This window comes from Vitis riparia, chromosome 7, assembly GCF_004353265.1.
Source record: "Vitis riparia cultivar Riparia Gloire de Montpellier isolate 1030 chromosome 7, EGFV_Vit.rip_1.0, whole genome shotgun sequence".
Classification (NCBI taxonomy): domain Eukaryota; kingdom Viridiplantae; phylum Streptophyta; class Magnoliopsida; order Vitales; family Vitaceae; genus Vitis; species Vitis riparia.
Genome location: NC_048437.1, coordinates 17,900,775 through 17,928,512, shown reverse-complemented (window position 1 = coordinate 17,928,512; position 27,738 = coordinate 17,900,775). Strand labels below are relative to the sequence as shown.

The window sequence follows — 27,738 nt, the reverse complement described above, 5'->3', positions numbered from 1 at the left end:
TGCGCACACTATTTTGATCCTTCATTCTCAATGAACCCTCTAATATCCTAAATTGACATAGTCTCAAAATAGAATAGTATTTTTTATGTTTGTATTGATTAACCCCACCTTTGAACAGGTTGTTCTGAGCAACCTGAAAGCTAATGCAACCAGCCAGGTCATCATGGACAGATGTCGCATGTATCTGGATGTTGATATATTGGGCCATGATCTGGGAACATGTGACATGGTAAATAACGGTTGTTAAAGTTCATTTTCTTAGTAATATATGCAATGGCATTGGGCATGACTATTAACCTATAACATAAAAGCTAATAACTCTTTAATGATAATGCAGATGTTCATCCTGGTTTGTGAGAATAATCATTGGCACGTGTATGTTGTTAATTTTGCAGCTGGAAGAGTTGAGATTCTTTCCTTTTTGCCCCTGAGGCGGGAAAACAACATTAGTGTTGCAACAAGACGATTATCAGTGGTAATCCACAAAGCACTACATGCATATAGAATTCATATGGACGTGGATGTCTCAACTTTTGTGCATGTCCAACCACACCTTGTCCAACAGCTTAATGGGTAAAATATTCATATATTCTAACCAAAAACAGACATTTGTAGTGAATTTTTTTCTTAGATTTCTATCATCTACATGACAAGCCTAAATGTGATGTGTTATAAGTCTGACTGTGGTATCCTCGCACTGAAGTTCATGGAATTTTGGAATAGAGCGACCTTAACTACTTCAATGGCAGAGGTTAGAGTTGGTTTACACCCTAATTTGTACTGTGTTTTTTTTTTTTTTTTACAACAACATGAAATTAGTTTTTCCCATTTCTATAGGACAAGCTAAACATGTATAGACTCCAGCTAGTTGTGGAACTAGTGCTCAATGAACGCAACAGTGTCAGAGATAAAAATTATGGCCTCCTGTCATTTGTGACTTCATGGTTAATGATAAGTTTTTTCCTATCTGATGCTACTTACCATGCAAAGCAATGCTTGATTGTAGTTTGTCCACAAATGACTGAATTCATATCATGTTACATGCTAATATGGTTTTTTTCCCATTCTAAATCCATTATTTATGTTCTATATCTGTTGTATCTTATTAAGTATACCACATCCCATTGTAACAGTGGCAGTTTGGTGATGTTGAATGTCAAAACTTTATGTACAACAATGGGCAGCGTGTAAGGGAAAGAAAGACTGCATGGTGATGCTACTGCTATAGCACATGGGAAGGAGTAATATTAGACTAAGTCATATGTTATCCTCTTTCTTCAGATTGTATGAAGCAAACTTGGTTTACCATATGATCAAAATTAGGACACGGATAAATCAATTATTCAATCCTCTTCAAATGAGGAGATTCATCACTGTAATAAGGTTGTTCATTAATGTTAAATATTGTATAGGAAATGGAGAAAGAACATGGAGAGAAGTCAATATTTGTTAATTTATGGTGATTACTGGCACTAGTCCATGGTGCATTGGTGACTACTTGGATAACATCTGCATTTGTAAGTTGTGATCCAAAGTGAGAGGTTTATTCTGGGGCATCTTCTGTCAATGTTATAGGTAGGTTGGAGGTTTCTTTGGTTTGTTGACTATATTAGAAATAGTTTGCTGATGTACAAATTCCATGGACTATGTTTGTGTTTTGTTTTATTAGAAACAGGTTGGAGGTTTTCCACCCAATTTCTATATATCTCTAGAACATTCTTTTCATAATAAAAAATAAATTACCACTTTCATTTTTTCATTTCATCAGTCTCCAATCCACAAAAAGACTGAGATCAAATGTCCGATCATGCGCTCCAAAGTCCACATGCGCCTCAAGCTATGGCCTCACCAATGCACAAAAAAATTGAAATACAACAACCACTCAAAAATCACTCTTGTGCTCCATTTTAAACAAAAAAAAAAATATTAACACAACAACCCTAAATACAAATTAATTACCTTCACATTTTATGTGGAGGTTAAGGAAAAATGCCATCCAATGAGATGAAGACGAGATTTCTTCTTCATGAAGCCAATACATCAGAGGTGTCGTTTCCATTCGGGTTCGCTATCCTAAACCAGATTTTCAATCAACACGTACCCTCCTCAAGCCGTCTTCTTAACTGGACGTTGTTTCGATGAAGTGCTCCATTTGGTTCTTCACAATATCCAAAAGCAACAAAAATTAGATTGAGGTTTTCAATTAAAGGTTTACACTTTCAAATGTGTGAAATTTTGAAAATTTTGACATCGTCTTCGATTCGGAGGGGTGAGGAAATTGGGACGATCGGGTTCAAATGGTTAGGAATTTGAGATGAGAAAGGGCTAAAGATAGAAAACTATAGATTGGAGTTTGGGATTAAAGACTTCTCAAATTAAATGAGAGAAATTGTTGAAAAATATACAGGATTCTCTGCTTTAGCTCGATGACGGAGTGAAGACAGATGAGAGGAATGGGAATCAAATGAGAGAGAGGGAAGGAAGAATAGTCGACTAGGGTGTTGAACCATCGGCTACACTATTTTTGTGGGAAGCTCAAATCACCTCGGCGATAGGGTGAAGACAGATGAGAGGAATGGGTACAAATGAGATATAGGGAAAAAAAAACCCTCAACTAGGGTGTTTTTGTGGGAAGCTCAATATTTGATTTTGGAGTTTTCAACCGGTTCAGTTTCAACCCGTACTGACATGCCCTACGGATGCTGCTGACCTGGATACCGGGAGGGGCAATCTTGGTAGAAAAAAGACAACTGGCTAAGAGTGCATGAAACTCATATAAGTTTCCATATTAAAAGATGTTTTTCATATTTCATAAATCTGGGTTCCAAAAACCATATATTTAACAAATTGGCCCATCAAAACACAACTTTCCCTTTTTTATATTAAAAAAATATGTTAACCAAGAGTGCATGAAAGCCTAAATATTTTTGGGAATATGATTTTAATTTGAAATATAGAAAGTTGGGTGTTTGTTTATTTATTGTTCAATTTTATCTTTTATCTTGGATTATTAAGCTATGTTTCATTATCTTGTGAAGAAAGCTCTCTTGTCATTTGTTAATGAAATCTTTCAGCTTTATTGAAAATTAAAAAATGGTCTCAAAACCAAATTATTATTTTAAAAGTTTGTCTAATTTAAGATTAAATTAAAGCTTAGTTAAACTAAATTAAGGAAAAATGTCAGTTAACATGAAACAATTGGTTACCCCATAGGAAGTAAAGATGATAATGATGACAACAACAACAACGTTTACAAGAAATAGGATTTTTGGTGACGGTTCCCAACCGTCATCAAATCTTATATATCCGTGACCAAAACCTATCGTCACGGTCTTATGAAACCGTGACCAAGCGTCACAATATGAGGCGTAGCTAAAAGTATTGGTCACGGTTTCCTAAGTGATCGTGACCATATGATTTCTTTTTTTGTGACGGCCACACAAAAACTGTGACAAAAAAAGTTAAGAATACTTTGCTACTTATTAAGTTGATTTAGTCACGGTCAGGTAATAAACCGTGACTAAATGTAAGCTTATGGTCACGGTCAATGCCCCTGACCGCGACTAAATGTAACCTTATGGTCACGGTCAATGCCCCTGACCGCGACTAAATGTAACCTTATGGTCATGGTCAATGCCCCTGACCGTGACTGAATGTAATCTTATGGTCATAGTCAATGCCCTGATCGTGACTAAATGTAACCTTATGGTCACGGTCAATGCCCCTGACCGCGACTAAATGTAACCTTATGGTCACGGTCAATGCCCCTGACCGTGACTAAATATAGGTATATGGTCACGGTAATTAATTGACCGTGACTAATTGTTAGGTCTATTATGACAAAATGTACACTTATGGTCACGACTACTAATGACCGTGACTGAAATTAATCATGGATGGCCGCCATCCCCAAATTTTGGTGACGGTTCATTACTGATCGTGACTAAAATACGCTTATAGTCACAAATTTTTAGTGACCGTGACTAAAATTTGTTATATTTGGAAATTGGTTTTTTATAAATTCAAATTTCCCAAACCTATTATAAACCCAAACAAACCCATTTTAGACCTAAATATGCAATTAAAACAATTTCAATATATTACAATCAATTATCGCAAGCTAGTTAAAAACTTATATATCAATAAGTCATTAAATAAAAAAAAATATAACAAAAAAAAAAAAAAACCAAATAAACAAATAACAAAGAGATTCAAATTTAGTTTCATATTCTAACATAATATAACAAATCAACCAACCAAACATCACATAATAGTCATAGAAAGCAAAAAAAAAAAAGTTAGGAGAATCTATCATATAAATAAGTAGCATAATCTTCAAAAAAGTTAAGAGAATCTATCATATAAAGATGTAGCAAAATCTTCAAATTTCTACTGATTTTGCTGAAATTGTTGCATCATTTGCATCATCTGTTATTGAATTTGTGCTTGCATTTTTCTTTGCATTTCCATCATTTTTTCTTCAAACTCTTCTTTTACTTCTTCTTGTGTCTTCCTTTGAACTCCTATCAACCTCTCTTCAAATGTTTCTTTCACATGTGAGAGTTCCTCTTTCACATTTGAGAGTTTTTCAGTTGCAGTTGTAAACTTTTGTTCTGCAGCTATTAGCATCTCTTGGGCGTTTTCAATTTGTGTTGAAAGAATAACTCCTGATCGCCTTCTAATAGTAGAACCAAAGATTGAGGTAGGAGTAGGACCAAATCCATACCCTCGAACACGACCATGTCTCTCTGGACCCATGACTTGAGTATATATCTCATCTACATATGTAGATGCTACAGATGTAGATGCTCCAGATGATGCAGAAGTAGAAGAAGATGTCCCCTCAGGTTGGAATAGTAATTGCTGAAATTGATCCTGGAATTATAAAATAAAATAAAAAATTGTTAAACTTTTAAAATAATTTAGTATGTGGCTATGATTGAAATACAAGTATATAAAATTTATTTACTTCATTACCATAATCTCCTTAGAATGATCATCAACAAGCATCCCATCTTTTCTTGTGTGTGTCAGGGCAAACATCTCAATTCTATTGGGCTCACTTCGATCCACCTTCTTTTGTGTATGTTCTTACAAGTAAAACAATTGAGTTATTTATGATAAATTATTTATGTACAAACAAATCATATTAATAATAAATTTTCAACCTGTTCATATCGAATTTGAGCATAACTTTTTAATCTCGATGTATGCTTTATCACTTGCTTTGCCCTATTTGCCTTATTTTTTTCTGAGATATCCTACATCAATTAAAAAATTAGCAAGTCACCTATATAGGTAATAGAAACATAATAAAGTTATATACATGAAGTATTAGGTTAGATATAACTAATAAATATAAATTTATGTGAATATGAGTATCATAAGATACATTATCAAGAAAGATCATTATCTTTACCTTGGCTTCAGGTGTACCCCAAAAGTGGATGAGCCACCTCCAATCATCATCTGATAAGTGTGGAGGTCGATGACACAATCTTTCCTCATCTGTATTATAAGGGTTATAATACTTGGCCTTCATTTTATTTCTATAGCTTCTAAACAAATTTCCACAACATTGAGAATGTAGCTCTTACATGTTTCTTCTAGTTCATATTTTTCCTGTATTGCATTAAAATGTCATGTATAAATAAGAGGTATCATTTTTAAACAATAACATTACAATTTAGATTGAATAATAACTAGCATATACCAATACTAAGGCCCAAATCTTTTCCTTCACATCTTCACTAACCATGATTCAATCTTGAACTTGGATGGACACATTGTGTTGAGATCGCACCAATGTTCCCATACAGCTTGACAATCTTTCCCCTTTTCCATCATAAACAACTTGCCCTCTGGTATGAATCTTGTAGTTTTTTTTCCCCGGGTTTCATACTAAGTAAATCTAAGTTACGCGTTGGGCCACGTGTCCTCTTTTTGCTAGAGGATGAACCTATTAAGAGTAATAATGAAATTAAAAGAACATAATTTACTTATCTTATATAAAATTAAACATTAAAAACCTATCATTCAAGAAATTAAACATATGTAAATTTATCATATGTAAAGTTAAACATAATTTTCTTAATCATACCAACAACTGAAGGATCTGAAGAATCGGAAGGATCAGAACTACTAGGAGTAGTAGTTGCAGCAGGTTGTATGTCTGAGTTGTAGATTGTCCAACTCATCTTCTGGAGACACTATTTGTACTCTTCCTCTTCGATGTGACATTTCCTACATAATAAAGTAAATTAGAAAAAGTAATACAAAATAAGTTACAGAAATAATATGAAATAAATTACAATTTGTATATTTTGTAAGTATATATTTATGTACTTACCAATATTATTAGCTACACATCATCCTGAATAAATTTATTATGTCTTTCAACAATGTTTTTGTCGTGATAGTAGAACATCTGTTTGGATAGTTTCTCCTGCAATATCATTTCTATCCCAATTGATTAAATCATTCTCGGTCAACTCATGCACATCACGTTGACTATGAGGTGTTATAAACTGTTGATATGGCTCTGGATCATTAGTAGATACTTTCTTATTCATATCATAAACCCCTCGAGTTTGTATCTCTACAGCGGTGTGCCAATTTTCCTCATTTGAATTTTGAACATAGAAGACTTGTTTTGCTTGAGATGCAAGCACAAATGGCTCATCTATGCATATGGTACATTCAAAATTCAAACACGTGAACCCATATTCATCCTTTTTTATTCCCCTTCCACTATTGATTACATCCCACCAATCACACTTGAATAAAATAACTCTATTTCCACCAAGGTAATGTAACTCAATTACATCAGTTAACACACCATAGTAAGAAACATGACCAGGAATTGGGTTCTTATCTCTTGCACTTGCAAAGCTTGATACCTCTACGGTCACAACAACTCCACTATTTTGAGTTTTTTTCCCCTTTTCTCGTTCTCTTGTGTGAAATCTAAACCCATTAATGATGTATCCTTTATAACATGTAACTGATGTACTTGGTCCACGAGACAATGATAGTATGTGTTCAGAAATTGGACCTTCATGTCGCATTTGTATAATCTATAGATTCAAATATAAGATGTTAATACATACATGTGTATTAGATAATAGAACAATTTATGTAGTGAATGAACTTACACGTTCTTCAAACCAACTAATGAATTCTCTTGTGTGAATCAAATCTACATCTCGTGCACGAATACGAGGCTTAACCCTTATAGATTGCTTATGCTCTCTGATAAAAAAGAAAAATTAATTATAATGCTCACAAAGACCAAAATTAAATTTTTGTATGAGAATTAGTATAAAGTTTTATTCAAATAAGTGTCTTACTCAATCAATGACGTCACTTCCTCACAATTAGTCAACACATAGAAATGTGCTTGGGACCATTCTTTTGTGCTAAGAACACGAGATGTTGACTTCCCTATTGTACGTCCCATGCATTTGAAAATGGTTAACCCTCCACCATTTGTTATGTTATTTTCAATGACATAATTTCTTTCTTCACGGTCATGCTTCGTTTCAACATCATGCAAATATCTTGAGCAAAAGGTTGTACATTCTTCTGCTATGTACCCCTCTGCAATAGAACCTTCTGGACGACTCTTATTACGAACATAAGACTTTAATGTACGTAAATATATGTCATTTCACAACATGATAGATTTGTTTCATGAACTATATGAAACCTAATATCCATAAGATTAATTGAATGAGAACATACCGCTCGATAGGATACATCCATCGATATTGCACTGGTCCAGCAACCTTTGCCTCACTTGCAAGATGAATAGGTAAATGCACCATAACATCAAAGAATGATGGAGGAAATATTCTTTCTAATTTGCAAAGTGTGACTATTATATCATTCTCAAGGTGCTCTAATTGATCAGTCTTTAACACTTTAGAACACAACTGTTTGAAGAAACTACATAGTTCAACTATAACAGCACAAACATTCTTATGTAGAACTCCTCGAATTGCAAGTGGAAGGAGTTGTTGCATGAGAACATGACAATCATGAGACTTCAATCCAAATATCTTTCTTTCATTCACTTGTACACACCGAGAAATGTTAGAAGCATAACCATATGGAACCTTTACTTCTTTCAAAAATTTACAGAATTCTTTTTTTTCATTTGAAGTTAGTGAATAGCATGCAGCAGGCAATATAACCCTATTCCCTCTTTGTATGGGGTGAAGTTGATCTCTGATACCCATAGCTTGCAAGTCAAGACGACTATTGAAGTTATCTTTCGATTTACCATCAATACTCAACAAGGTGCCAAGTATACTGTCACATATATTTTTTTCAATATGCATTACATCCAAATTGTGACGTAAAATGAGGGTTTTCCAATATGGCAATTGGAAAAATATGCTTTTTTTTTTCCAATTGTGCTCAAGTTCAACATGTTATCTTTTTCTTTTTGCTGACATCTTATTTTTTGATGTCTTCCCTAAAGTAATATGTTCCATTCCATCTAATTGATGTAGGACATCTTCCCCAGACAATTGTTTAGGTGCTACTCTATGCTCTTCATTTCCATCAAAGGACTTTTTATCACGTCGAAATCTATGATCAATTGGCAAAAATCGACGATGACCCATGTAACACCATTTCCGTCCGTTTTGTAATCAAAATGAAGAACAATCCTTATTATAAATAGGACAAGCAAATTTCCCTTTAGTACTCCAACCTGAAAGATTTGCATATGCAGGAAAATCATTGATGGTCCATAATATAGTTGCACGCATACAAAAATTTTGTTTTGTTGAAGCATCATATGTTTCAACTCCAACATCCCATAAGTCATTCAACTCATCTATCAATGGTTGTAAGTATATGTCAATGTCATTCCCAGGTGCAGTTGGACCAGGAATAAGTAGTGACAACATGAAGAATGTTTGTTTCATACACATCCAAGGTGGTTAGTTATATGGAATAAGAACTACAAGCCACATGCTGTATGAAATTGACATATTCCCAAAAGGATTGAACCCATCACTTGCTAAACCGAGCTAACATTTCGAGGTTCTAGTGCAAATGAAGGGTGTACGTTATCGAAGTTTTTCCAAGCCAAAGAGTCCACTGGATGCCTCATCATCTCACCTTCCATGCGACCATCAACATGCCATTTCATGTGAGAAGTTGTCTTAGATGACATATATAACCTTTGAAGCCTTGGTTTTAAAGGAAAATAACGCAAGACCTTAGCAGGAATTTTCTTTTTCTTTGCTGAATTAGTGAACTCATCTGTAGAATGCTCATCACTTGATTTCCATCTAGAGACACCACAAACGACACACTCATTTGCATTTGCATGCTCTTTTGAATACAACATGCAATCTGAAGGGCATGCATCAATCTTGATATAATGAAGCCAAGGTCACGAAGTATTTTTTTTGCTTCATAATAGTTGCTTGGCAATGTCTCACCCTCAGGAAATGCATCCTTCAACAATTCAAGCAACATTGTAAAGGACTTATTGCTCCATCCATTAAGACACTTCATATGAAATAATCTTATGATAAAAGACAACTTTGTGAATTTTTTACACCTTGGATATAGTTCATGCTCTGCTTCTCTTAACAAATTATAAAATTTGTTTGCATCCTCATTTGGTTTTTCAAACTCCTCATGCACATGTCGACTTCTTTCAGATTCTTCATTTGGCATTGGCATTCCAAATGCATCATTTAACATTTCTTGCATCTCATCATGCATATCAGACTCATTAATGCTAGTATTTTTAGGTTCGCAAAACTCATATTCCCCATGCATCAACCATCGCACATAATTTCTAGCTATCCCATTGTCCAACAAATGGTCATACATGATTTCTCGCTTCTGCATAAGACAATTATTGCAACGAATGCAAGGACATGGGAGCATTTCTTTTCCAAGTGCATTGCTAAAGGCAAAGTCTAAGAACTCCAAAACTCCTTTATAGTATTCACTACTTACTCTTGACTTCTGCATCCAACTCTTATCTATTGGCATTTTTCTCGTACTTCTGCAAATTAAACCCTTCAATCACATAACAATGAATCTTCATATCAACTTATAATGAATGTGATATGTTTTTTATCGTCTCAAATTCCTATATTTGGTAGTGGTTCCTATCCCATTTAGAAATACATAATCCCTATGAATCAATCACTAATATGCTTAGTTTCATTTTGATAAAATTTCGGCAGCATTTCCCCATAGTTCTCCAAGTACACGAATTGGCTAAGGTATAAACATACCTTCTCCAAATATGCACCCAGAGAACAAAGGGAATCACTGTCAAAACTTATCAATATGCTAAAGCATAGGCGTGTGATTTCATAGATATTATGTATTTCCAAACTGTCCAAACGGACAATTCAAGCATCATTTGCAGACAATTCTACCAATCATACAAAACACATAGGTTGAAAACTTGAATATGACCACAATAAATAATCATATCCACAATTCTACAACTTATCTGTTTTTAGTATATGATAAAAGAGACATTTGTCAAGCAAGGATACTTGAACGGGATTTCTAGGGTTTTCTAAAATGAAAATGAGTAAATGATAAAATTAATGACAAATAATATTAGAAAAGAAATAGATAAAAACACACAATGAGACTAACACATTCGATAATTTATAGAAATAAATAACTAATATTTCTATTGCATAAAATCAACGAGGGTTAGTTCACAGATAACAATAATAAAATATAAAATCATAGATAAGGTCTCACAATAGATGCAACTTTATACAAGTGCCAAGGATTAAAGATTGAGTGATAGGGTGGAAGATTATAAGGTTTATGAGATTCTTACATCAATTGGAATAAGATCTAGGAGATGTTTTTACTTTCATTATTGATAGATTTAGTAGTCTTGGGATCTAGAGAACATGCACCCTTGATCCTATTCCTAATACCATGGACAAGGTGTGAACAAGTTAAGGAAGAGTTTGAATTAGAAAATATCAATCTAAGAAGATTAGGGTTGGCGTGTGTTGAAAGTACGAGCAACTTGTTGAAACTTGAACTTGTATATTATTATTATTATTATTATTATATTTAAAATGTAAAAAATATGAAAAGGATAATAAAGGAATTTTAACCTTTTCTTTTTATAATTGTACTATGCTAATAAATTTATCATTCTTTATAATTATTAAAATATTTTAGAATATTGAAACTTGAGGTTAGAGTTGTCATTTATATTAAACTAGTAACGAATAATATAATTGATAGTTTTGAGACATTTAACTTTAAAATTTTTATTCTATAATATGACTTATATTTTATTAATTTCAAATAAATATTTTATTTATCAAAAGTTCTATTATATACATTTTGTTTGATAACCCTTGAAAACTAACAAGTACTTATTGGAGCCCCTATTGCCCATTAGCTTAACACGGGTTGAAACTTCTCGATTCAACTTCATATTAGGTTTAGAATAGATTGGACCTTTTCGATTCGACCTTATATTAGGTTTAGAATAGGTTGGACATATGAATCAATAGATTTGACACAGATTAACCTTCAAACCTATTCAACCCATCCGAGTTATAACCATAGCTAAAAAAAAAAAAAAAAAAAAAAGAAATTGATTTGAGTGGCCTATTTTTTGAAAGCTTTTATTTTTTGTTGATGGGCATGGGCTCACCAAGATTTTCTAAACAAAAAGTTTATTTGCAACATTCCACTTTAAGTTAATAAGTTAACATTGAAATTAAGATATATAATTTCTTCTCATATAGATGTAGTTACATTTAATATAATTTTATATATATCCAATTTTTCATTTCTTAAGAAAAATAATAGGACTATTTTGGAATATTTTTAAAACAATTCTAAAAAAAATTAGAATAATTTAAAAAAATATATATTTTAAATAAAAATTTATTTTTATATTTATTAAAAATAAATTTTATCTATAATATTTTATCTTCAATAATAATTTTTAAAAATAAATTCAAATATATTATTAGAAACAAAGTTTTAAAAAAATTGTTTTTCTTAATTAAAAAAAGAGATTTAAGATACTTTTTCGATAAATCTAATGACATAAAAGATAATTTGTACATACCCCAAAAACACTTCCCCGAGCTTAGGAGAAGATAAGGATAAGAAAAGAGGAGTAAGCACGTTATTATTGAAAGTGTTTTTTTTAAATAAATTTTTAGTATTATCTAAGAGTAAAACTAATGGTGATTAGAAAATAAAAAATAAAAAAAGAAAGAAAGAAAGAATCATAACAAATGATGCAATCAATTGAGAATCTAAGACAATTCATAATGCATACTTTTTACGATTGTACTTAGGAGAAGAATCACAAGATTAACTATTGCAATATTATAACTCTAATATCAAGTTGCACTCCAAGAGAGAATATAATATCAAGGCTTCTCATTTATAATTTCCCACAACATAACAAAATTTCCCTATTTTTACTGGAAGATAAATAAGGATTTCACATAATTCAACATTATCTCTAAAAAAATAAAAATAATGGCTAAAACAACGTAAATGATTAATTAAATTACAATATATGCAATATTATATTTGAACGAGGAGATTAAGATTTTAAAAAAAAAAAATTATAGGCTTTATTTTAAATAATTGTCTTTTACAAAAATAAGATAAATAGTAATAATAATAAGAGATATTGATAAGTTTTTAAAAAAATTAACAAATAAGGATTAAAAAATAAAGAACTTGTTATAGTACAAACCTATCACATTTTAAGATACATACTGGAAATATAAATTATATTATATAATTATTATTTTCAATATGAAAAATATCTTAGTTACTATGATTTATCATAATAGGAAAGTGAAATATTATTGAAGGTGGAGATACTTGAAAAATCCTATCTCATTGTCAACCCTATTCCCATATTCTCCATCTATTCATTGTATTTTTAATTATTTCTTAAAATACCATAAAAAAATATTTTAGACACTTTAAATTTATTTTTAAAATTTTATTTTGTTTCAGATATATATATATATATATATATATATATATTTTATAATATGTTGATTCTTGGGATAAAAAAAAACTAGTTTCAGCACAAAATTCTTCCAATGTGATTTAAAAATTGAAGAACTTTTTTTCTTTTTGAAGAATAAAAACTGTTTTTAACCCCCTTCCAAAATGAAAGCTTATGGTAGGCAATTGCAATAATCACACAAGTTCACAACGTTCCTTAATTGATGCCCAGAAATTGCACTTTCAGATGAAAATTGGACTAGATTTTTAACCTCAATTCTGTTCTGGAAAAACAATTCCTCAACAAGAAACCCTAGCTGAAGAAAAAAAATCTCAATTTACCAACCATTCAACCGAACCCTCAAAGATAACGACAGAATAGGAATTCCTCGAGAGGTAAGTGAAATACCTGGAGTTTCCTAACAGCAACGTCCTTGGAATTTCGCTATTTGGGTGGGATGGTATGGCAAAATAAAGGAAGATGAAAGAGGGAGATTTTGGATTGGATTTTAGGTTAAGGCTGAGGGTAAAGTACTACTCCTCCTTCTCCTCTTTATTACCATCTGCAGTTGCCTGAGGCGAAAGAAACACTCTCCCACCTCAAAAATTGAATTTAAGGCTTCATTTAGGTCGGTGGGTCAAAGGGTAAAAAGCTTAAACTTTATCTTAAAGCCTAGATTCGTTCTTTTTGGGTCCAAAAATTAAATTAAACGAGACAAAGATGGATGAAGGTTGGGTTTGAATTTTTTATTTTTATTTTTTAAATGTGAAGGAATGAAATTAAATTTCTTCAGATTTAAAGATTAGTTGGAAGGGCCATACTTTTTTAACTGTTGAATCCAATAGAAATCAGTTATATAACCCACTAATTTGTTTTTTTTAAAAATAAAAAATATGAATAAAATAAAATGTATTCAAAAACAGTTGGCAATTAGATTTGGAAGTAGTGAAGAAACTCCCTTGGTAACATGTTAAAAATCCATTCTTCCCTACTTGCATGGGGTTCAATGTAAACAATACGGGCCCAATTGATGCAAGAGCTTTTTGGGAAAAGGAGATTCCATTTTAAAAATATTATTTTTAAACAAATTATTAAGAAAACAATAATTGAAAATTAAATATTAAAATATGATGCTTCATAATAATAATAAAAAAAATCTTTTTATTGGAGGTGTTTTTAGAGTAAAAGCATTTTTTTTTAAAAAAAAAATATTATAAATGATTTTTTAATATTATATTTTAAAATTTTTTTAAAATATTTTTAAAATTTTATCAAATACTTTTTAAATTAAAAACGCTTTTTAAAACCATTGTAAAATAAATTTTTAGTCTTATTTTATTTTTTAAAAGATATTAAATCGTTATCATATAAGTGAAATGAGTTTAAAAAAAAGTGTAAAATAATTTATCAAATTAAAAAAAAAAAAATTATTCACTTTTTTTTTCTCTATTTTCTTAGTTAAAAAAAAAAAAACCATTGACCTACGGGGTGTGGTGAAGAGAAAGAGAAACCCAAATAGGAGCTTCTTAATCTTGAAACCATTGACATTTTATCGGTATGATATTTTTTAAGATACTAAAAAATAAGTATAATAAAAACTGTGTTTTTCTTCTTTAACCTCTTCAATTTTCTATTAGTATTATTGATGAAATAAAAAGCTTATTTATAGGGTGGAGAGAGGATTAATTTCCTTACAAAATTAAAAGGCCGGGCAATTAATTTTCATCAAAGTGTCTTAATTTAGGAAATTAACTTCCCATAAACTAATCAAAAGGATTTTAGTTTTATTATTTATTAAATCATAATACTTAATTTGATATTTAAATAAATATTACATAAAATTGATACGAGGCCATATTTTGTATGATCCTTTCAATCTGATTGTATACTTATGGGTCCAACTTTAGCATTGTTAATTACCACCTTTTATTCTTGTACCTTTATTGCACACATGTTTTTGCTGGAACACCTCTCTCTTATTGATGGAAATTTCCTTTACAGCTGGACTCTTGCATTTTCTTTTTCTGCAACATCTCATTTAATGGTTTTAACTAGGCCAATTGTGACAACTTTTTTCCCACTCCGTACTTCTTGCATAGGACTTGTTTTAATACCACATTGTCAAAAGCTTCCAGCACTAATTGTTGTGCTACCACGTGGAATGAAGCCAACTCTAGCCTGCACATTTGTAGTCTTTTAATTACTATAACACTAACTAAAATCACCTTGCAAAATCATGATTTTCTCCTTCAGTTCATGACCAACTTGATAATTGGAACAAGCAATGTCCACTCATAGATTAAGTAGCAGCCAAGGAAAAGTGGTATCAAAAGGAATTAAAAAAATTTCTCAAGATCTTAAATTGTGGCCAAGCATAAACTGTCCACATCATAGATTAAAAACGTCTTTTAATAAAGATATATATATATATATATATATATATATATATATATATATATATATAGTTTTTAATAATACTGTATTATTAAAAATATATATTATAAAATTAATTAATTTTATTTATTAATTTAATTTATAAATAATATACTAAATTTAATATAAGATAAACATTATTTATCTTATCTTAAATTAAATAAAATTAATTATTTTATAATATATATATTTTTAATAATTGTATTATTATATAAGTATAATATGGAATAGAAAAATGGATTTTTAAAGTTTTTTTTTTTTTTGAAAATCATTTGTGACGTTTTTGTTTTTTTATTTTTATTTAATAAATTAATAAAAAAAATTTAAACTCAATTTTCATATAAAATTGATAATAGTTTTGTAGACCCCCTTTGGTGGTGAGGACCCGGGGGTTTGTTTTTTTGAATTTTCATTATATTATTAGAAGGGGTAGGGGACCCCCAGGAGAGAGATGGGATGTCGTCTGCATGAGACGTGCAGATGGAGAGGAGCAGAGACGCCATGCTGCTGATGAAGGAGGCCATGCTATTGACTGCTAAAACAGGAGAGCAGGTGCGAGTTTTCTGGATCTGGGGAGAGAGAAAAAGAAGAGAGAAAAAGAAAAGAGAAAAAGAAAAGAAGGAGGGGAGTTCTAGGAGCTCGGGGGGGAGAGACGCAGGCTAGAGGAGTTTCCTTTCTCGGAGAGGAGGCTAAACAGAGGTGGAGGTTTTGTGAGATCCAAATATTTTTGCTCGAGGGGGCATCCAGGTAAGCTCATCATGTATCATTTGCTTTATTTTTACCACTACTGTTTTCTCTTTCTCCTGGAGTTGTTCGGTTCCGCTTTTATGCTTGTTTAGGAATAACAGGAGTTATATCTGAGTAGCATCAATTTCTGGTTTCTTCATATGCTTGCTGATCGTTTCATTCATTATCTCTCTTAGTATTGATTTTAACCCGGAGAAGTTTTGTTGCTTCATTTTGCTCTATGTGGAGATGTTAATTGTTGTTGTCTTGTTTGAACCGTTTTGCTACCCTTATCCACCTGATTCATGTCTAAACCTCATCTTCCCATCTTGTGTGCCCAAAACTCATCCGAAGCCTCTCTTGAAGCTCCAAATTCACCCGCCCATGCGCGTGAGAATCATGCAAACCCGGCCATCCTTCCATCCCATTTTCTTCATACCCAACTTTCTCTCTCTAATATTTCATACCCATCCTCTCACGAATTAATACCCATCTATCCTCATGCAGACCTGACCGTCATTTCAATGCCACATCTCATCTCCATGCACTCCAAACACCACCATACCCATTTCTCATCTTTCATGCTACCCATACCTATCATTCATCACTTATTTCCTACATCACCATTCATCATCCTCCACTATTAACCTCCCGTCCACCTATTCCATATCACTCATCCCATGCATGCACCCATAGCCATCAAACCCATTGTTCATACCCATTTTCCTTCCTATCCACGTGCATGAAGCCATGCATGGAACCATGCATGCCACCACCCTTCTATGCCCACCTTACCCATCCTTTCTTACCACCTTTCTCTCTCTACACCACGTTTCTTCATGCCCACTTCCTATCCACATGCATGAAGCCATGCATGGAATCATGCATGCCACCACCCTTCTATGCCCACCTTACCCATCCTTTCTTACCACCTTTCTCTCTCTATACCACGTTTCTTCATGCCCACTTCCTATCCACATGCATGAAGCCATGCATATCACCACCCTCTCACACCCACTTTACCCATTCTTTCATTAACCTATCCCTCATACCCATGCAAACCATCCATTTTTCATACCCGGCTGCCCACCATACCCATGCCATGCTCATCTCCATAGGAATCCCAAAGCCACCCACCTACATGCATGGGAATCGTGCATGCATGGCCACCCCCATGGCTGCCATTCATCAACACATACCCATGCTAACCTCCATACCCGTATCCTCCATGCCCTCATGTATATCACCACCCTCCCATGCATAACTATCCTCCACTTACCCATTTTTCTTCTTCTTACCACCTTTCTCTCTCTACACCACATACCCTTCATGCACTGTTTTCTCTCTCTAACACCACCACCACTACCAAACCCTCATTTCTCACTAACTCACTCACTTTCTACTCCCTACCCGGTTATCTCTCTACACCACATACCCATTTTCCAAATACCCATCAACCCACCTTTGCATGGCCACCTTTCTTGGCCCACTTCCAAAGCCCACTAAACTTACTTTCTTGCACAATGGATTGGACAAACCCAAGGCCCATGGACGTCCTTTGAAGGCCTTCTTCCCCTTAGGCCCATTCTTAAAGGCCCCTTGTTTTGTTCTCTCATTTTAAGTTGGCCCATGCCCATTTCCAAGCCCATGCTCACTTCAAGTTGATTTGTTCTCTCATTTTAAGTTGGCCCATGCCCATTCCAAAGCCCATGTTCACTTCAATTGATTTGTTCACCCATCTTAAGTTGGCCCATACCCATTCAAAACCCTCAAAGTCCATTTCCAACCCTTAATATTATCTACTATATTGTTATTATTAACTATTTTATTATTTTATTACTATTAACTATTATTATTATTATTATTATCATTGTCATGATTATTATTATTAATCCAATTTTCCAAATCTTATTATTGTTATTATTATTATTATTATTAATCTAACTTTCAAAATCTTGCTATTATTATTGATATTAATTCAATTTTCAAAATCTTATTATTATGATTATTATTATTATGATTATCATCTTTAATTCAACTTTAAAATTTTATTATTATTATTATTATTATTATTATTAATTCAACTTTTTAAATATTATTATCATTATTATTATTAATTCAACTTTCAAAATCGTGTTATCATTATTATTATTATTATTATTTCAAAATCTTATTATTATTATTATCATTACTATTTCAAAACCTTATTGTTATTATTATCATTAATCCCAAAAGCCCAATTCGTTTCTAAATGCCCCAAGCCCATTTCCATAGCCCTTCTCACCCTAGGCCCTTCTAATTCCAGAGTTCTTTTAATCCCTTTTGTTTGTCCATATTATTATTATCATTTATTGTTATTATATTATTATTATTATTATTATTATTATTATTATTGTTATTATTATTAAAAATCTATATTCTCGCAGTTCAATTTCCCAAAGTTCATTCCTTATTATTATTGTTATTACAAATTCAACTTTCAAAATCCATATCCTTGCAGTTTAATTCCCTAAAGTTCATTTCTTATTTTCTCTGACAAATTTCCTCTTAATTACCGGTGCTCTAATCTTAAATTTAATTCCTTAGACCCCTGATTTCAAACAAATTCCAAGAATCCAGTTTTCACTCAAATAGTTTTAATTCCACTCCGATTTTTAAATAATGTTCTATTTCTTTTAATTTTTACACAAGCAAGAATGATGAATCTTCATAATTCCGAAATAATGGGATTCGTGAGATTAATTCATGCAATATAAATCGGGCTTTGGTGGGCGGCCCAACATATGTGATTTCCTTATGATTGATTGATTGTTTGTTTGATTTAATTGCCATGCATGATCGATTTTATTTTGCTCTATGACATGCTCCGAAATTATTCCTTAATTGTGCACTAACCTCATTTCTTGATAGCGCATATTGATTCACCACCCAGGTACGTATTTACTCGCCCACGGTCACTCCTTATACTTGTTCGGATTCTCATACGTGCATGATCATTTAAGGTATTCGTAGGTTCATTCATCAATTGCCACGTCAGCTTCATTTTATTAGTAGAGACCCGACTTTAGGGACTTAGAGGGTGCTACGGTCTTTACCGTACCTTCCGATAAGTAACCTGACTCCCGAACCCGATCCAGTTTTTCGCAGATCGCCTTTTCCAAAATAAGGAGTCACACTTAGGGTTTTTCTTTCTTATTTTGTTTACCCTTTTAAAATAAAACAAAAATAAGTGGCGACTCCAAGTCATTTTCTTAATCAAATAAAATCAATTTTTCAAAAATAAAAATCGAGCTCGCCATCGAGTGGGAAACGCATTGAGCCGAAATGCGGGGTCCACAAAATGGCGACTCCACTGGGGATTTTTAGAGGGTCAAGCTTGAACTTAAGATGAAGCAAACATGGCATTTGATGAGTCGATCAGTGAACACCTGTCTCTTGATTGCACATTGGGAGTTTTTGATGCATGCTTAGATATTGTGTTGTGACATTGATATGATTGATTATCTTGATTTGGGCCTTCGGATGTCACTTTTTCTATACTTCATTGCTAGATTAGTTTGGTACATTGACATGCCGATTATCATAGATTGCTCATCATGTTTTGCTTGGTATAGCGATTCTGTTTCTTCTTGATTATTCTGCTCACTTCACATGCATAGACTCACTATTGTCCATCGATTGACTTGCTGTGTTGTTTTCTCTGGCTTGCATATTATCTTGATCGTATTTTGAGCATGATGTTCGTATTGCTATTCATCCTGATAGTCATAGCTTTTTGTGTGGACATGAGTGATATATCTTGTACTCTGCCTGACTGCATGTCGCATGACTGCCCTTCTTCTGCTTGATTGCATGTCGCTTGTCCATGTGGGCCGTACTTCTATCCCCTTACCTCCAAATCTCTTGGTCTCGGTCATTTCTTTCATTTCGGTTCTCACTTTTGCAAGTGTGAGGCCTTCTGTGTGCTTGTTCTCTGACCGAACCAGAGATTAGGAGTAGGGTCTAGCAATGGGCTATATCGATGTACGGGAGTGTTCTGGAGGAGACTGACATATCGATGCTGATTGGAGTCCGATCATTGAAGACCTGTATAGCCCCGAGCTAGGTTTCATGGATAGTTGTGCTTCCAGTGTGTTTCCTCTTCTGCTCTAGATTCATAGGGTTTTCGGATGCACCCACACAGCTCATTGTGCACTTTAGTTGACTATTGAGTGTTGAGAGTGTGAGAGCTTTCACTATAGGAGCCCCCTGGGATGCGAGGTAGTGCATGTGTGGAGGTGATGACCACCTTGCATGGAAGCGTCCCGTCTCTTCGGAGGCGTGTAGAGGGTTGCATACCGCCGGAGGGTATGATCGCTTCTGCTAGGGATCTTTTGAAGTCCACCCATATCCATTTAGAGCCACCATGACCTTGTAGGTTGAGCCGTAGATCTTTCGATCAGGACTTCCTCCCTACACGTGGGTGCATCTGAGGGCTTTCAGAGCCTCTATAGTTACAGTTCGGATCTAGTATTCCCTCTTTTTAGTCTCCAGTTGAGAGTGCTCGGAGATCGGCATGAGTTTGAGTATCGGTCGGATCACCTTTTTGTGTCATCTCGGATTTTTTTACTCGATGAGTTTAGCATGTTTTCTCCCTAGGGCTTTTCGTTCCCATTTCTTGGCTCGACACTCTTCACTTTGTTGACACTCACTCGATACTTTGGGATATGTTCATTGATCATCTGTTTACACTGTACACCTATCACGGGCTTAGTGCTTCATTCTTTGTTTGATCCTTGGTTCGATTTTCGACTCGATGCTCATATTTTCATTACAGAAAGGTGAAGGGCACATTTTCATATTCACACATTTTTCGAGAGATTTGCCTTGATCACCTTATCATTTTCCCTTATGGAGCTCGAGTTGAAGGTTGAATCAAGGATATTTTGGTCTAGATTGAGTATCGATCTCGTGATAGTGTTGATCTTCACACCCCATTCACTTTCTTCACACCTCGATCATTTTCTAGATCATCAATAGAAATTCTTTAGTCATATTTGTAGTCATCTCGTGTTGGACACTCCTATGACTTTAGAGTTTCTATCGTACATCCAGATTTCTGATTGTCACCGTACAATTGTGTATCACACCTTGTCATGTATTGGTTTGTATTGTATCATGTGTTGGTCATTATTCGTTGCATCCCGTGTCATTGCATGAGTCGTGTTTGAGTCATTTTGTTTAGGTTCTTTTGTATGAGTCTATTTGTAGTCCTAGTCTTGGTTTAGTGCCCTGGGTTGAGTGGGAGAGAGGTTGATTCGTATTGTTGAGCTACTATAGACAGATTCACAGTCAGTTTCGATTGGCTAGCTTATCGCTTCTGTGGTTTCAATTCAGGGGGCATTGACCAGTTTGAGTTAGAGGATGGATACTCAGCAGAGTAGGCATGTAGTGCTTGAGGACACATCATCTGATTTAGTGCCACCACCCGTTCTGCCTGTTCAGATGCCAGTTACACAGACTTTGCATGCTACTTCACATGATCAGACTGCTGTCATTCCACCCATTGTCATACCAGTTACCATTATTGAGGATCCTCGTTCTCGTATGGACAGACTCGAGCGGAGGATTGGACAGATGAGAGATCTTGATGAGATGATTTCGTGGGATGACATTGACGATGTGCCATTAGCCACTTTACCAGCCGGTTTCAGGATGCCTGATATAGAGAGATATACGGGTGTTGGATGTCCTCGTATTCATCTTAGACTTTATAGCACGGTTATGAGGGCCCTTGGTCTAGATGAGGCACAGTTGCTCACTTTGTTCCCATTGTCATTGAGCGGCATGACACAGAGATGGTACGCTTCATTAGAGTCATCTCGTCGGAGGACTTGGGAGGACTTAGCACGGGAGTTTCTAAGACAGTATTCATTCAGTGGTGATACGAGCGTTACACGTAGAGAGCTTGAGTTCCTTAGACAGGGATCAGATGAGTCTGTTTCTTCTTTTATCTCCCGCTGGAGGGAGAAGGCTGCGGAGATGATTGAGCGACCTACCGAGAGAGATCAGATGAGCATGTTTTTGAGGAGTTTGCATCCTAGGTTTGCTCGGCATTTGACAGGAGTCCCATTCCAGGATTTCAAATCATTGGTTCAGGCTTTGTTCGATGTAGATGATGGCATATCTAGAGGATTATGGTCAGATATTACTCATTCCCCAGATACTGAGGGGAAAGGAGTTGTTGGATCATCTGAGAGCTATGGAGGCGTATGTTTTGCAGACTTTCATCATCGACGACCTGGTTATCATTCCTATGCGAGATCATTGCAGATACCCAGGAGTGATTTCCCGCCTTTACAGCATCGTCATCCTCAGTCAGTTCAGCAATGTCCTTCTGTGCATCCTCATACTGTCACAGTGCGACCTTCATTCCAGTTTCAGCATCCACATACTAGTATCCCACGGCATGAGCAGTCTCGCCCCATCGGCGACGTCAGAGGACTTATTCTGATTTGGGGATGCCTTTGGATAGAGCTTTTGAGCGACTCAGAGCTACTGGTTTTTTAGCACCATTAGCCCCTAGGCCACCCCGAGTACTTTGCCTCCGCATTTTCGTGCTCACGAGTTCTGTGCATTTCACCAGATGGCAGGCCACCGTACTGATTATTGTGCTTCTCTACGTCATACTATACAGGATCTTATTGACAGTGGTGCGGTTAGCTTTCCCGTATCGACCACAGATACTGATCTTGGTCCAGATATGACTGCTGATTTCTTTCTAGCCTAGTCCACACATGCAGTTCCTCCTCCTTCGGGCTTATACCATCACGTTTTGGACACCCAGGGCATGATATTCACAGGACACTTTGATACCTTGTTGGTGTATTTTGGGACTACATTGTTAGTTGGTCGTTTGAGTTTTTGTTCTCCTTTGCTTTGTATTTGAGTCTTGTTTTATAGTTAGTGATTCGTGTTCGTACCCTGTGTTTCGAGAGTAGACCTTATTGTCTTATTATTTTGCATGATGTACTCTCATTTCACTTAGTGATATTGTTGCTTTCTTGGGTATTTGTTTCCATCTTCTTTTTATTATTATCATTGTTTCGTATCATGCATTTTGTGTGTTGTTATCTTGGGTAGCATCTTGTGTTTCTTTGTTTTAGTCTCTTGCGTGTGTTTGTTTTAGAGTCTTGGACAGTTTTAGTGTCGTGACTGGTCCCTGAGCAGATATTGATGGTATGATGATTGTGATACAGAGCACATTGAGATTAGACTTCTTCAGTTGAGGTTCACCATGTCGGACAAGATCGTACCCATTACTCTTACTACTCTTTATGAGATGATGGTGGACTTGACACGGAGGGTTGAGAGGATTGAGTTTATTTTATCGAGTATCCATCGTCATCGAGAGGAGTTCCAGGAGTAGCGACGCCTTCATTGCCACACTCGACTTCACCGGCACTTGTTGCTTTGGGTGCCTCACATCCACGGCCTCGCCCACATTCAGTGTGCTCCAGCAGCATTCCTCATCCATTTCATTGGCTACGTCGACACGACCTCCATCCTGGCTTCGCGGCCCTCCGGTCATTACAGTTCCTCAGGAGCGATTTCACCCTCGTCAATGATGTCGGAGACATTTTTCAGATCTGAGCACACCCCTGAGTAGAGTCTTTGAGACGTTCCAAGCCATGGGATTTTTGGCTCCTCTGGCTCCTAGGGTACTTCCGGATCCTGTGCCTCCGCAGTTTCGGCTTGATTTATACTGTATGTACCATCAATCGGCAGGACATCACACTGATCGTTGCACTGCTCTACGACATGCCATACAGGACATTATTGATTCTGGGACGTTTGGGCATCCTCAGTCTGATATGTTTCCTATTCCTACCTCAGCTCAGGCCATGCATGTAGACTCCCCTCCACCAGCAGTCCCTGATCTTATTGATTTGGGCGATTGACTCATGATTGGCTTGCCTTGGTACAGTGGCACTCAGATTTTGTTCCTTCTGTGGCCAGAGATGTGACGACAGGACCAGTCACTGTTTTTGTTTTTGTTTGTTTAGTCTTGTCTTACTTGTGACTTTTAGAGACTATAACTCGATTTCTTGAGTATTGTCTTTGTTATCTTTCTTTTTGCATGATGTACTCATCGGATTATCCCATTGGATGCATTTTCTTTTATGGACATGTGTTTGTGTTTTGTGATACTATGATTTGTACTTTTGACTTGAGGCATCTCTTCATTTGCACGTTGTGGTATTGAGGCTTGACCTATCATGGAGGATATTGAGCCTATTGGCCTAGGATCAGAGATTTGACCTAGGGAGTTTGAGACTGTGACACATCTTCTTATGATCAGAGTCATACCTTGCTCACTTCCCACACCTTGACTCTTGTTTTGACCTACATCCATCCATTGTGAGCTTTGCACAACATCACCATTGAGACCATTATATGACCTTTCCATCATCGACTTTCCTAGCTTTTCATATCCCCTCTCTGATTCGACAAGTAGAGTGTGAGGAGTTTGAGCCCAGGGTTGATCTTGCATGACGAATGGATGGCTTATGACCTTTCGGTGGCTTACGATGTGAGGATTGGTCGATCGCTTGATGAGACTGTCACTTATTTCTCCGTGAGTACAGAGGTTGATATTGTATGATGAGAGTTGGCTTATGATGGGCAGTCGTGCCTGATGAGATCACCATTCACTTTACTTTGAGAGAACCATCTTTGAGGTTATTATGGAGCATTCGGAGTACGGTTGATACATGATCCTAGAGGGAAGTTCAGACCCAACTGAAGCGGACCTTATTTCATCAGGGAGTTGACCCCAGAGGGCGCTGCATGGTTGATGGATCTAGATGGAAACCGATTCTTAGAGCCAACCAATGTGGATCAGCTAAAGAGGTATTATGTTTGAGACCATGGTCGCAGGATGGGTGGCCATCATTTCGGTTAGCCATTACCTTGTTATTCCTTTGTGATACATAGTCCGTTGCTAGCCCATTGAGCCTCGCATGTGTATTATAGTCTTTCTTTCTTATCGCCTTGCTCACATTTTCACACCGAGATAGGGGCCCTTTAATGTATGCATGCATTGTTTGGTATTTTCATGAGCCTTGGACCTAAGAGCATGTTTTTTCTCATTATCTTTCCCTATCGCCGCACCTCTGCATTTTCATCTCATCTTGTTGGTTGTGTTCCTCGTCGCTTCTTCCTTATCATATCCACTACTTGTTTGTTTCATATTTCTCTTCACCCTGAGTAGTGATCCCCCTCAGTTCATCACATGGAGGATAGTCACATCATTTCCACCATCTATCTCACGGACACTGGTTTAGAGATCCTTAGTTTGAGAAGGTCATCTCGTTAGAGAGAGTTTTGTTTGTTACCTTATCACTTGGGAGTGTGTCCATTTGTTATTGATATCATCTTTGGGGTTCATTTGTTCATGTTCAGGGTACGCGTGTTTGTATATATGTAAAAAAAAAAAATTGAAAAAAAAAAAAAAACTCAGGTGTGTATTATTTTTTATCATTGAGTATGTATATTGATGTCTGGGGGTCATTTTTATCGAGTATGTTCGTTATTGGGAGTTCGTATGTGAGCTCTCTGAGATCCCATGTTGTTTGTATTGTTTCATCATATCTATTTGTGAGAGAGATGAGTGACCTTCTCCTAAGGACTCCGAGTCATTGTCCTTTCCATCATTACATTCATTATTGATGTGACTTCACTTCATGTTTGATCTGAGTTGATCACCACCTTTCTTCACAAATTCATTGTTTCGCTGTCGCTTTTATCGTTGCTTGTGATTCATCTCATTCCCTTCACATCTTATTTCCTCCTTACAGCGACCCATCTCGGGTTCGATACTCATTTCGCATCATCATTACATATACCACTATCAGTTCATGTTGCTTCATTTGTCTCCTTATCGACGTCATATTCACGTTAGGCATCCTCAGGTCCATGGCTCATAGGATTCACTATACATGTTGCATTTCATATATGAGGGCATGAGTTTTGATCATTGGGTATTTGAGCCTAGTTTCCTTTCGTTTCTATCACCCTATCACCTTGGCCTACGTTACGTCCCGTGTCTTAAGACCACCCTGAGGCCATGGAATCAGATGTCGTCTTCGGCAGCCTCTACTTGGACAGGTGATTGAGATCTGGTTGATATTTAGATATTGTCATGCTTCTTCTTCTGGGAGTCACCTCTCTGATGTGTAGGACTGATTCAGTTGTGTTCGGATCACCGGGATCGTGAGTTTGACGATGATTGATTTGGTGTCACCTGATTTTTGACCTATCATACCTCTGGTGCCACACTGGGGCATATCCCATTTCATTTGGAGGTTCATGGATCCTCACAGACTTGCACGATCATCATCACTTACTGGATGCTCACTGAGACGTGGACATGACCGTTACCTTACAGAGTCCCCGAGATCCATCCAGCTAGTTCCGCACTTCTTGACGCTTGGATGCCATCATGCCTCTCCATCTGGGAGGTCATCTTGGATATATGTGCATGATTCAGTTATGGATTCGGATGACCAGTATTACATGTTCGACGATAGATGACTTCATGTCATGTTGTTCTTCGGGCCTGTCGCGTTCGATGCCCATACTGGGGCATATTTCCTTTTCGATTGAGATTTATGGCTCTTCATGGAGTTGCACGCTCATCCCCACTTACGAGATACACATTGACACGATGTTTCCTCCGTGGAGCCTCTCGGGAGTTACCCAGTTAGGCCTACACCTCGCGACGCTTCGATGTCATCATGCTTTTCTTCTGAGAGACACCCCTTTGATCTATAGGTCTGATTCAGTTGTACATGTGGATGACTGGGATCGCGCATTCGATGACGGGTGATCTGAGCTCATCTGGTTCTTTTGACTCATCATGCATCGTGTTTGATAGCTCTTATGTGAGAGATATCTGGGATTGATTCGGGAGCATTCTGATTGTGATGGACCAGGAGTTATGGTATGGCCTTACATTGGGGCATACCATCTCAGAGAGTTTTATTATCGGATGACCATTATGTCGAGGCATACTCTTCTCAGTCGATGACGGATTTTTGAGTCATGTCCATTCCTCGGGGGATATCAGATGTCCTTTTTCACATTGGAGCATGAGACAGGATTGGCGCATTTCATTTGGTGTATTTTACACAAGGGCATACCCCTTTCGGTCGATGATGGTTTTTAGGCATAGTTGTTCCTTGGAGGCGATTAGATTCATTTCACACTGGAGTACGAGATATGACCGGATGCTTTCTTTGATGTGATCACGGGAGCGTAGCCCTCTCATCATTGTTGACAGATTTTCCAGATGATTGGATCAGGACACAGACACTTATGAGAGCATGTAGCGGAGTTTAGTCATTTTAGGGTTTGCCCTATACTGGGGCATAACCCTTTCATTGGCGGTTGATCTTAGAGACACAAGTTCACATTGGGACATGCTCTTTCTTTAGAGGAGGTCAGATACTCTCTTCACATTACCACGATGACTTTGAGGAGCGGATATTCATTTTGGATCAGATGATGCATGATTGGTTATGCTT

General features: G+C 35.8%; 1 protein-coding gene and 1 long non-coding RNA gene across 2 annotated transcripts; one reads left to right on the top strand and one right to left on the bottom strand.

Annotated features, from left to right (window-relative positions):
- Positions 1-4,330: 4,330 nt before the first annotated feature.
- Positions 4,331-5,235, bottom strand: LOC117917283. The gene is made up of 3 exons (XR_004651663.1): positions 5,169-5,235; positions 4,978-5,090; positions 4,331-4,875 (listed from the first exon to the last, which is right to left on the bottom strand). It is a non-coding gene; the product is annotated as an uncharacterized LOC117917283 (long non-coding RNA).
- Positions 5,236-21,574: 16,339 nt separating this feature from the next.
- On the top strand, positions 21,575-22,940 carry LOC117918112. The gene is made up of 2 exons (XM_034834636.1): positions 21,575-22,711; positions 22,797-22,940. The coding sequence occupies exons 1-2, from the start codon at positions 21,575-21,577 to the stop codon at positions 22,938-22,940; spliced, it is 1,281 nt and encodes a 426-aa protein (XP_034690527.1).
- The last annotated feature ends 4,798 nt before the right edge of the window (positions 22,941-27,738 follow it).

Bases quoted from the DNA above. Each gene is read 5' to 3' on its own strand.
- LOC117918112 (XM_034834636.1), top strand. From the start codon at position 21,575: ATGGATACTCAGCAGAGTAGGCATGTAGTGCTTGAGGACACATCATCT. The intron at 22,712-22,796 runs GTTTTTTAGCAC...GCATTTCACCAG, and splicing joins TGAGCGACTCAGAGCTACTG to ATGGCAGGCCACCGTACTGA.